This window comes from Eleginops maclovinus, chromosome 21 (assembly GCF_036324505.1).
Source record: "Eleginops maclovinus isolate JMC-PN-2008 ecotype Puerto Natales chromosome 21, JC_Emac_rtc_rv5, whole genome shotgun sequence".
NCBI lineage: Eukaryota > Metazoa > Chordata > Actinopteri > Perciformes > Eleginopidae > Eleginops > Eleginops maclovinus.
The window spans coordinates 16,852,404-16,864,962 of record NC_086369.1 but is presented as its reverse complement, the minus strand read 5'-3'; the positions used below and the strand labels follow the sequence as shown (position 1 = coordinate 16,864,962).

The following is a 12,559-nucleotide window of genomic DNA, read 5'->3' as shown; positions in this document are numbered from 1 at the left end:
TGTCTTTAAAGGAAGCTGAAGCTGCAGTCTGACAGCAAGGTAGAGAGGTGTAAACATTCCACACACACACACACACACACACACACACACACACACACACACACACACACACACACACACACACACACACACACACACACACACACACACACACACACACACACACACACACACACACACACACACACACACACACACACACACACACACACACACACACACACACACACACACACACACACACACACACACACACACACACACACACACACACACACACACAAAAGTGCAATTTGTCTATGATTAGAGGTCGGAGTCCTGCTATGCGTTAGACAGACCAGAGACCAGCAGGACTCAGAGGGACTACATTAGGGGCAGTGCTTCTAACTGGGAGTCATGGAAATGAACGGTAGCCCAAATGAGAAAAAAACAATAAAATTCTTCAATAATTTCTCTTATTTTAGGAAATAAATAAATTAGTAGACATTAAATAAATAAAACCTAGAGCCTTCTCGTGGAACAGTCTCGACCAAATGCTGGAGGGGATTGATGGCGTCTGATTTATATTAATATCTAAAGGAGAAAATAAATACACATTAAGAAAGGTACATTTCCACTTCTGAGGTTCAGGAAATACATTCAACCCACGTCTGGACAGCCCTGGAGAGGAGCCTCCCCAGAGCTGTCCAGTTTGCCCTTAATCACAAATCCCTGCCCCCCCCCCACAGCAGCGAGTCCACTCAGTAGTGCAATACTGACAGTTTCTGACCTGCTCACAAACTACACCTCCAACTCAGCGACGTCTCGCTGCCGTCACAAAGAAACCACACCGTGCATCTGTGAGTCATTCATGCATTAATACTGTTTCCAGCCTCTCAGATACGCGGCTTTGCACATTTAAAGACTTCACGTTGGACTTGGGGATAATTGTTATGCATTTAATTCTCCGATTTCTCCAAAGTTTGATATTAGATTAGATTAAAAATGCTAATAATATGCTGTGCTCAGCCTCTAAAATCTTGCACATTTTCAATATTTTCTTGCATTTTAAACACCAAACCATTAATCCATAATGATAATCTGCACTCTTATGAGTCTAAATGCATTTTATTCTCTGATTTCTTCAAATATGTTGATAATTGATTCATTGAGTACATTTTCCTGCAGAAATGTCAAAATATGCAGTTTTCAGTCTTTTAAATCTGGAGATTTGCTGCTTTTCTCTGTTTCATATCATATCAAAGTGAATATTGTTACACATGAAGATGGAGGAAGTGATGGGGGTCATTTTAATTAATTTAGCATGTTTTTTTGTGACAGCAGCGATGGGGCTTGTTTATGAAAACAAGCCGGAGGAGAAGCGCCATGAGTAGCGTTACATTATAGATTTTTAAACAATATATTAACAATATCAACTCAGAAGCAGCTAGAAATAAACTCTACCTACAGCCGGCCGCGTGCAGCAGCTTCAACTTCTCTGACTAGGAAAACAAACGTAGTCTCTGAACTTCTGTAAAGAACCCCTGGAGGATTTACTCAGACGCGTGTGAGGGACAGACCAGCAGCAGGAAGGCTGTCGCTCATGGGGGAGGGTCTGACTACAGCACCAGCGTCCTGGAGGTGGAGCCGGAGGACGGGTAGGGGGACAGGTACTGCCGGGCCGCCTCCGTCATGATCAGCTGGTCCTCCGTCTTCCCATAAACCACTGCTTCCCACTCACTCACCTGCAGTGGGGGAGTATCAGAGTCACTGCAGGTTAAATAAAGACTTCATACCATATTACAAATGATTTGATCTGACTCCTCATACCTGCACAGCGGCGTGTTTCGGAGCTTTGTGAGAGGAGAGGAGCTTCTTCATGCGGGGGCTGCAGCGGCGAGGAGGAGGACCTAACGGGGACTCGGTTAATGAGCGGCTGCACTCCTGATCCGGGAGCAGAGAGGAGCCCGTCAGCAGACCTTCATCTGACACCTGCTGGATGAAGAAACAAACTATTAACACATCTCGATCAGCTTCTTCCTGCAGCTCTACTCACATGCATTTCCCAAGTGTCAGTGGGAGCTTCAGTGATTTATACCCAGTCTCACCTGATTGTTGTTGAGCTGCTGGTGGAACAGCTGCACGTTCAGACAGTCTTTCCCCCAGGGGTCCAGCACCAGAGACTTACGCACCTTCCTGGCTGGACCGTCGCTCTGAAACCAAACACACAACAGTAACCTCTCTGTGTCGTGTATCTGTTCAGATAGAATCGGAGGATGAAACCTTCTTTATTTTCACATACATGCACACAGCAGAGCACACACAGTGAAATTGGTCCTCTGCATTTAACCCATCCTAGTACTAGGAGCAGTGGGCAGCTATTGTGCAGCGCCCGGGGAGTAATGGGGAGGGGGGATTGGAGGTGTCCGGTGCCTTGCTCAAGGGCGCCACAGCAGGGCATAGGAGGTGAACTGGGACCTCTCCAAGTAGCAGTCCACTTTCCATATTTCAAGTCTGTTCGGGGACTTGAACCGGCAACCCTACGATTCCCAGTCCAAGCCCCTACTGACTGAGCCACTGCTGGACTGTTCAGTTTGTTTCAGATGCTGCGGCACGTACGCTGTGTTTCCAGGCTCTGTAGTCCGGCTGCACGTCCACTCTGTTGAAGATGTCCGACCCAGTCTCCTGCTTCAGGACTTCTCGGATGTCTTCTTCCAGAAAGGCCAGCGGCTGCGGCTGAAATACACAAACACACACACGTAAATAAAACATAAGTAAACATGTGCTGCACAGAGGTTATCATAAAAGTGTGAACATGTACCTCCATCTTCAGCGGCCCGTGCATCTTCTCCTGAGCAGCCAGAGCGTTTTTGAAGGGTGTCGGTGTGCGAGGGGTTTGGATCATGACGCTTTTACGGAACTTAGGCGTCCGAGAGCTAAAGAAATTAACAAAATATTAACAGTCTGAAATATGTTCTGCAAAACCCCACAGCATACTCCAGCTTTTACGAACACCACATTTCTGATGTGTTTACCCGTCGTTCTCCTTCTGGTGCTTGGGCGTGGTTTCCTTGTACAGCGGCGTGTTGAGCAGACAGCGCTGGCTGCACACGGGGGTGGAGGTGAGGGCGGGGTTCTCCAGGGTCAGATGCTCCGCCCCTGATATGTTGCAGAACTGAAGGAAACAGATGCACATTATCCACATGAGTAATGAATATAGCTTCAAAGCTCAAACTCCATGCAGAAAACAGGGTTTTAAAGGTTGTTCCACATCCATGCAGATGAATTGGAGGAACAATCACCAGCCATTCAGACACTCTTTAAAAAGGTATTTCTTCATGACAACATTTTGTTTGTAGCTTTGATAATAGTCATAGTTCATGCAGAAAATGTCAGAAAATGCAGTTTGTATTCCCTGAAATACAAAGACTTGCAGCTTTCCTGTTTTATACGATAATATTAATAATGCGTCCTCAGAGCGTCCTCTCAGTGGAGGTGAGGTTTCCTTACCCGTGACGGGGTGAAGGGCAGGGTCTTGGTGGGCGTCTTCCTGGGGGAGTTGGTGATGTTCTCCAGGAAGGAGTTTGGAGACGGCTCCCCCTTCTCTCTCCTCCTCCTCCTCCCTGTGTGGGGGGGTTTGGAGCAGCTGATGGGAGTCAGACCGAAGGCGGAGCCGCTTTTCTCCCAGGCGGAGGAGGGGGTGTTGCTGGAGAAAGCCAGGGAGGTATCGGCCGTCCTCTCCTGCAGCAGGGAGGTGTATCCGGCATGGTTGTGCCGGGGGGGCGTCTCCGTCTCTGACAGATCGAAGCTCCCCACGTCGCTCCAGGAGACGGGGTCCTGCAGAGCGAAGCACATCTGCAGGAGAGACAGCGGTCAGTTCTCTGAGAGACGCAGCACTAAAACATCTGACCCGTCGGCCCTTACCGAGTCAATGAGCTCCATCGTCTCTGCGAACTCCGGGATGGTCTGCAGGCCGGAGAGCACCGTCCCGGCCTCAGACAGGAACCTGCTGGGGGAGACAGGGGGCTGAGGGGGGCCTCCAGAGGAGACCTCGGAGCCCCTCCAGGACCTCCTCTCCACCACTTGATCCTCCAGGCTGCTGCTGCTGCTGGTGGTCAGAGCGTCGTCGGATAAACCGTCCGACCAGGAGGAGTACGGATCCAGAGTCTGAGGAGGAGACAGAGTTAGAGGAGCGGAGGAGAGGGGGAAAGACTGGAAGATGTCCGGGGAAAATATGGAGGACTTTGTTTACATGCAAAACAATATCCTGCTTTTACGCAGAGTTAGTCTTAATTTACTGTGGATAATCTGAATAAAGCCTTCTCTGATTGGAGCATTTCCTGATGAAGACATGAGCCTTATGCAGAGACCTTAGGGTCATATTTGGATAAAAATATACACATAAATGAGTCCCAGTTTAGCACATTACCTCTTGTCTGTTTACAGTTTTCTAAGGAAGCTGCAAAGAGAAATGCAACTAGTTTTAAACTTAATCAACAGGTTTCTGGATAGTTTCATGTGTTGCAATGTTGAACTTTGCAATGACCAAGAAATCCTATCTTGATGCAGAGAATATTTAAGGATCATGACAACATGTTCCTCTAGCATTAGACGGAGATCGCATGGCTTTAACAGGAATATCAGTGAAATATTTGCAGCTCAGAAGGAGGAATAGCTTCAGCAATCTGTGCAAAACCCAGCATGTGTTGTGCATGTAAACAAAGACAGAGGAGTGAGACATTGAGTGAGTTAGAGTCAGAGGAGAGAGTGCTTCAGACGGCCTTCTGAGTGTGAGTGAAGAAGAGGAGGAGGATGAAGAACGGTGGTAATGTGGGGGGGTTTCAGCTTCAGTCTGAATGAGTAGCGAGATGGTGGGGGGGGGGGGTTACTACAGCAGATCACGCAGCTACATGTGTGTCATCGTCTCGTTACACTGCAAGAAGTCCAACTTAAAATCAGGTTTGAGAAGTTTAACCCCGGAGCCTCATTGGGATGTGTTTGATGACGCAATAAAAGGTGCATTTACAGACTTAAGGAAAACATGTAAACCTATTCAATTTGACCTATAAATTAAATTAAATAATTCTGCATATTTGAAAATAATCTGAATAAATAATATTTTTTGCGGATTCTTTTTTTCCGTGGACATGAGAGTCAGTACAGAGTTAATACGTAATGCAAACAGCTGGGTTACCATCCTTAAAACCCATAAATCACATTTTCTTTTTGTATAAGATAATGCATGCTCATGGTTTCCTGCACAAAAACATTTAAATGCATTCTCTTCTTCAATGATGTCAATAAACGGGCATTTAAAGGGTTACATTTCTGCCAATTTATGAATATTTGGTCGTTATTATGATGACTGATATTAGTTAAACTAGTGGATAAAACTATTAATATATAATATTACAGCAGAGGCACAAGGGTTAAAAGTAAGGCAGATAAATAAACACCTTGCTGAAGAAAATTCTGAATATTCTCCTTTTTATCTCCCTTTGATTCGGTTTTAAGACTCATGTTTAAATATAAAAAGGACTTTTTGCAGTGCAGGCTGAGCCACAGACAGGCTGAGCCACAGACAGGCTGTGCTGCAGACAGGCTGAGCCACAGACAGGCTGAGCCACAGACAGGCTGTGCTGCAGACAGGCTAAGCCACAGACAGGCTGTTCTGCAGACGGCTGACTAACACCACCACACGCTGCAGTGCGCTCTTACACGGGGGTCTCTGCTCTGCCGCTGGACTTCGCTCTCTGCTGACATTAGCAGCAGCTCAAGCTCCTTTATTCTCTGCTCTCTGTCGGGGTCGTCCGGGACGCTCGGCTGAAACGAGAACACGTCGGGGAGGAAGGGGTCCAGAGGACGGGAGGAGGAAGAAGTTCAGAAAAACACAAACACATTTAAGATCTGAACGTCAGGCAGAGATCACAGGACAGTCCAGAGTCCAGGGTTAGAGATCATTACACAGACAGTACAGAAACGCAGACGGGGGGAGGGGGGGCATGCAGAGGAACACACTGAGACTCACTGAGGGGAAGCCGTCCAGGGGAGTGTCCATTAGGGGGCGAGGGAGAGGAGCGTCGAAGGGAAACCCTCCCATCTAAACACAGGGTTCAGGTTCAGATGCACCATACAGTAGCTTCAGAGGAGATATAAATGAGGTAGTGCAGGAGGTGGGGTGTACCTGGTCGCAGTGGGGGGGCTCTGCTGCAGTGGGGGCTCTGTGGTGGCGTCTCTTGCCCCCACACTGAGACGAGCTGAAGCCCTTGCTGCCGTCCTGCAGGTATCCCTCGTGCTCCACCTTCCTCCTCATGGTGGAGTTCCAGTGGTTCTTGATGGAGTTATCCGTCCTGTTGGAGATCAGGGAGAGTTAGCATCCACTATCACCCCCCCACCCCCCACTCCATGGCTCCCTAATTCTCCTACAACCCCACCCCCCCAGATGTGGTCAGCCTCCCCTCACCGTCCGGGCAGCAGCTTGGAAATCTCGGCCCAGCGGTTCCCGAGGCGCTTGTGGGCCTCGTAGATGACGCGGTCCTCCTCCTGCGTCCACGAGGACTTCTTCACCTCTGGGTTCAGGTGGTTGTGCCAGCGCTCCCGGCACTGCTTCCCGATCCGGCCCTGCAGGTGCTTGGCGATCACGGACCAGCGCTTCGGACCATACTTGTGGACCAGGTCGATCACCTGCACGGATATCAGATAGTGGAAGGGCGGGGTTTAAGGCTGGACTAAAGGTCTGTACACCTGCAGTTTCTATTGAGTTTTTGGACAAAGCTTTGAACGTCTGAGGTTCATTTCATCACGCCTTCGCGCTACAAAAGAAACATCCTCTATTTTTGTGCAGCAACAGGACAGCAAACACAGTTAAAATGCTGTTTTTCAAAGAGAGAATGCCTCAAATATATGAGTTTAAGCTGAATATTTGGTGAGATAAAGCAATAAAGGTGGACTTTTGATGCCCTGCAGCTTTTGGAAATGTCTGGAACAATCCTGCACATCCTCCACTGGAATATAATCCTGCTAACAGCATAACTCTCATTATGTTCCTATGTTTATCTGCAGAAATGCATTCTTCAAACACATTTGAAAAGACGTGCAGGAAGAGAAAGGCTGTGCACGCTCGAGCACTTTCAGATACAAATCAGAAAATGATCATTCATCCCCAACTGGATCCATTCCCTCCAGGTCTGAACAGAGAGACGTCTCAGTTATATTTAGCAGTGTGTGTGTTTCCGCTGTGAGCTCATGGCTGGCAGTGTGTGTGATCCGTCTGTGAGCTCATGGCTGGCAGTGTGTGTGTTTCTGTTTGCAGGATTCAGATCCATGTAAGGCTGGCGTGCTCACAGACCTGCAGACGGGCGACTTGTGAGTGAGCCTGCATTGTATGATGCTGACGTAATAGAGCGGGACACTTTTTGGCGGGAAGAGCAGCTCTGTTAGTGTGGAGGAAACACTCCCCCCCCCAGTATGGTTTACAGGCTCTTCTTACCTTCTGATCCTCCTCTTTTGTCCACGGGCCTTTCACCAGCTCCGGGTTGAGAACCTTCTGCCAGCGGTGCTGACACTGGCCATCTGTCCTCCCCTGGGAAGAGCACCTTGTTACACCTCAGACACACACACCTCAGACACACACACCTCCACCTGAGATACACCTGCTGCAGACAGCTGGGCACTAATCTGCCTCTGATAAAAGCATCCTGTCCATGTGTTATCATACAGCAAGAACACTGTTTGTGTTATACTGGAAACAGACCAGTAAACTCTGCAAACACAGGTAGAAAACATGCAATTTTCACCAAAAATAAAGGGGAATATGGTGATTAGTTTTACACATAAACCCATATCGATGGAAATACATGAACTTATGAGGCTGGGTATGAGTATTTGTGCTGTATTTGTGGATTGATTTACACATGACGTTAGACTTACTGGAAAGAAGCTAGCGATGAGTTTCCAGGAGTCCGGTCCGCGCTGCTCGACCAGTTTCTTCAGCTTTTCATCCTGAGGTGAGTGGGGAGAGGGTCAGATTTCACAGGATTATTGTGCAGAATAACAGCGTGCAAGAAATACATATCTCCTGCAAAACAAAGTCTACATCTCTCTGCTGGACTCACCTCGTCTCGGGACCACTTCACTTTGCACAGCGTCTTCTTGTCTTTGCTCTTGTCTTTGCTCTCTGGGTCTGTGGAGAGGAGCTCTTCATCCTCGTCAGGGCTGAAAGACACAGGATGGAGGTGTTAGTGCAGCAAAAGTACAGAATTTATAAAGGTTTAAAGACTGTGAGCACAAATGGTGATGAGAATATAGTCTTGTGAGGTAACTGCATGCCCTAATCACTCCGTGTGTTTGTGTTTCAGTACCATATCTGTCCAGGGTAGTCATAACAATAAATATGCAAATGGAACACTTAAAGCGGCAGGAAATAGTTGAAAAACGTCCAAAAATCAAATTTTGAGCTCCTGAAATATGTATATGTTCTGATTCTATGTGTAATATATCACAATGAAGTCAATATCTAGACAAACTATGACTTTTACAGATCTCACCTCGCACTTTCAGAGGCTGCGCACCAAATGTTGAATGCATAATGGAAAATAAGTGTAAATGACAGCCCTGAGCTACAGTAGGAAACATAAAACCACCTTAAGAGCACAAACAGAGCTTTGCAGGTTTAGAGCAGCAGAGTAAAGACAGGAACAGCCTGTGCTTCAAGACGTCTGCAGAGCATTCAGAGTGGACTTCTCTCTGTGGTGGAGAAGAGTTTAATATGAAGCAGAAATAAAACCTTTCCCATGATGCAACTGAACACTAAAGGGGGGTGCATGAAAGCTCTTCTTCAGAGTCTGATCCATGGAAATTATGAAGTTTTGGCCTGAAGTCAGGAGGTAAGTCTGGACCTGAGCAAGGACGAGGAGGAGGAGGGAGTCCTAAATGAACAGGCTCTTTCACCTCGGAGGTGTGTGTGTGTGTGTGTGTGTGTGTGTGTGTGTGTGTGTGTGTGTGTGTGTGTGTGTGTGTGTGTGTGTGTGTGTGTGTGTGTGTGTGTGTGTGTGTGTGGAGGAGGTGTGGTTAAGGGGAAATGATCCTAACGGTCCACTTATTCAAAAAGCTTCTGAATTATGTAACCCTCTTCATGTCGGAGGAGTTTTCTGTTCATCATCTAGATTACATGTAGAAGTGATAAACAGCTCACAGGATAGACTACAGGGTTTACGTTCCCTAAGCTGGTCTAATTATGGGAGAAAGAGCGACTCATGTTTCTCCAGATGGAAGCACAACATGGGAAATGTAGGTCAAAATGAATACAGAAAAAACGGGAAGGACACCAATCAAAGTTTCCACTTAACCATCTGAACAACACAACGACCTGAAGTGTATTTAAAAAGGACCTAAAAGTGAATGTGGAAGGAAATGATCAAGTTCAGTAAGCTAAAAGCAGCACATTTTGCTTAATAAAGAAGGAAATATGATACAAATGACTATACAGAAAGACAGAAATCATTTGATCAGATGCAGAGATTTGTCTTCTGATGAAAAGATCTGAATATTTTACCGGGTTTAAAAGTTGTATTTATTTAGACTCATCTCTGATTTGTCCCTTTCCTGGCATGTCTGATGCTGCTGCAGCTTCACATGCATTGCAAACAATACATGCAGTTTTAATGTCAACAATATTAACATTAAAACTGGATTCCACACCAGCCATATCCAGGCTACAAGGAGAGGTCCTCTGATGTATTTTAACCCTTAAATACACTATATTTAATACTTCTTTTCTTCAACATGAAGGTCATTGTAGACCTCTATACAGACACACAGTGCAGGTGCAGTGTGTGATCTTGCAGGAGGGGGGTGCCGATGGGGGAGATAAGGGGAGAGTGGGAGGCTGGAGGAAGGGAGAGATTGGCATCACTCAGCAGCCAGAACGTGCTAATTTAATGACTGGTAATAAAAGAAAATGCGATAGACATTTAGCTGAGGGACAATAAGTTACTATATTACTATTTTATATGCAGGCAAAAACATTTAGCATTTGTTATTGTTGTAATATTAATAGCTAAGATTGATTTTAATTTGAAATGTTGTTGTGGTGTTTCTTCCTTTGTTTATTGATATTATGGTGGTTCATATGGAAATTAATAGAGCTGTAGTCAACAAAAATAACCACTTTAAATATTGTGTACCCCAGAGATATACTCATCATTTATTGGAAATAAAGATATTAGGCATTTAAAAAGACCAACATTACAAATGAGATGATAGATAAATACTCAGAGTGGCAGACCAATAAAGAAAGCTTGTTATTTCATCTGTAAATGTTATTTTCCTGCAGGATGCATGCTGCACTCACCTGTTCTATCAGCCTTAATAACGTGATTTTAACAGTAACGCATTCACCCTGCAGGACTCACATGTTTTATTATCTTTATTAATGTTATTTGACCAATAAACCATGTGAATTTACCGGCTTTACAGTTAAACTAACATGATTACAGACAGTATAACCTGTGAATCCTGCAGGGTGCATCGGTCCATGTCAGAGGGACAGATGGCCGGCTGTTGTCCCGCTGCTCACACTCACCTTTGGGGCTTCAGGGGCTCCATGACAGTCGGTAGGAGGGCTGAACCTTTTCAAACTCGGTCCTGCTGTTTGTCAGCTGAGTAAAATCCCACATTAACGCATGTTTATCCATAGAAGTCTCCGGGAGTCATCTGTGTGTTCCTGCAGGAGCTAATTCAGTGTGACGGACAGCCCATAATATCACGCTTCCTGTGGATATTACTCGCTCTCTGTCCAGAATATACCTTAAATACAAGCGTGACAGTGTCCTCTTGTGATGTGTGTTGATTAGAAGTCCATATCTGAGAGTATAAAGCCGATATTCCGCGGTATTCCTCTCGCTTCTCGCCGCTGTCTCTGTCTCGCTTGTCTGTACTTTATGAATTTTGTCCATCCCGCCGATTCTCTGCGCAGGCGGCCTCGCTCTTAATTGGTCAGAAACTGGGCTGTGGAACGTGGAGTCGACGCTGATTGGTTGAGAAGTGAGGAGAGGCTCCGGTGTGGTTGGTTGGAAGTAGTAAGGGGCTGGTTTCATAGGTTGGAGGGGTTGGAGGAGGCGGGCGTTATGTCAGACTGTACTGTCACCTTCTGTAGCAGAATGGGTCTTTTCATTAGGAAGGTGGTGGCTCAAAGTGGGGTGCGGGGCCATTTAGGGGCCTTTTAGGGGGCTTTAGGGGGTGCCCATCCATACCCAATTTCACTGATTAATCCAGGCTCTAATTATGTCTCTGTAATCCCAAGGGTTTGGAGGCTATGCTAATATCAAACAGCACGTACATAAAATAAAACTATATTTGGGGGGAAAAGTGCTGATATAATTTATTTGAGAAAAATAAGAAATAGCATAATAAACTCCACAACAGGTGTTGGGTTTAAAATGCATTTGAAGTTAAAAAAACCATTATTGTATAAAAACGTATTATTAGCACAATGAATTGAAGTGAATTATAACAATTTGAAAGTAATCAGAATCAGAATACCTTTTATCGTCTCTTTTAAGCTGCTTTATTGTTATATCATAATGTGTTATATCGTTTTAATGACTTTGAAGACAATACAAGAGGACGTTTTAGTGTTGAGATAAAATGTACCTTTTTAATCCCGTGGGGAAATTCAGTAGACTTTTTGTAATACCAAGTAAACTTATATCAAATCATATTAAATCATACATCAAGCTTGATGCCTGATTTTGACTAATATATGTACAAAAGTTATAGTAATTATGTAAAAATCCATGATAATTAAAATAATTAAACGGGTCCTATTTATCCACCGTTCACTCTGCAGCTCATTTAAATTGGGCTTTGCTGATCCCTCGTGGACAAACCGTGCACATGCAGCCAGGATTACAATATTTACCTAATTGTTTCTTGGGTTACATAACCTCCAATTAATGCACAATCTTTTGATTTACTCATGCCAATATTTATCAGTATTATCATTTATAGATACTATCTCCAAACACACAGGTTGAAATAAGCTTTCAATGGAATTAAGTGGATGCAATTCATCTGCATGGAACTTATTGTGTTTTTTAGTATGATATTTCTATCATAATTTTAATGATACAATCATATATAATTTAAGAATCTTATTTATAATATTTTCTATATTTGTATACATTTATTTTAAGGCAATTAAATAAGTATTTAGTGTTTAAATAACGCACGCACGCACGCACGCACTGCCTGTCTGCCTGCAGATGTCGCTGTTGGTCAGGCTGACTCCTATTGTGGTCATTCCAGACTCTGGAAGCTGTAGTTGTAGTCAAGAGAACTACAACTACACCGGAAATACATACTGTGCTTCAAACAAATAAAAGCAGTCGTTCTGTCAATTCAAATAATGAAATCAAATATTAGATATGAGAATAACTTGTCTTTTTAATTAATAGAATAAGGTGTATTGCCAATGTATTCACCTGCAAGACAGCTTACATGTTTTAGAATAGGAACGCTGAAATAAATCACTATAATATATTGAACAAAAATAATAATAGAAAGGCTTAAACGTTATAAA

General features: G+C 44.7%; 1 protein-coding gene across 2 annotated transcripts; it reads right to left on the bottom strand.

Moving 5' to 3' along the window:
- Positions 1-212: 212 nt before the first annotated feature.
- mybl1 (v-myb avian myeloblastosis viral oncogene homolog-like 1) lies at positions 213-10,842 on the bottom strand. 2 transcript variants are annotated; one of them, XM_063912337.1, is made up of 16 exons: positions 10,562-10,842; positions 8,094-8,193; positions 7,909-7,980; positions 7,469-7,561; positions 6,443-6,663; positions 6,164-6,329; positions 6,008-6,079; positions 5,698-5,802; positions 3,904-4,146; positions 3,490-3,834; positions 3,015-3,154; positions 2,801-2,915; positions 2,599-2,715; positions 2,088-2,192; positions 1,810-1,974; positions 213-1,724 (listed from the first exon to the last, which is right to left on the bottom strand). In XM_063912337.1, the coding sequence occupies exons 1-16, from the start codon at positions 10,582-10,584 to the stop codon at positions 1,599-1,601; spliced, it is 2,208 nt and encodes a 735-aa protein (XP_063768407.1). In that variant the 5' UTR covers positions 10,585-10,842; the 3' UTR covers positions 213-1,598. The 2 variants fall into 2 exon arrangements, with proteins under 2 accessions (XP_063768407.1, XP_063768408.1); XM_063912338.1 differs by lacking the exon at positions 5,698-5,802.
- Between the last annotated feature and the right edge of the window lie 1,717 nt (positions 10,843-12,559).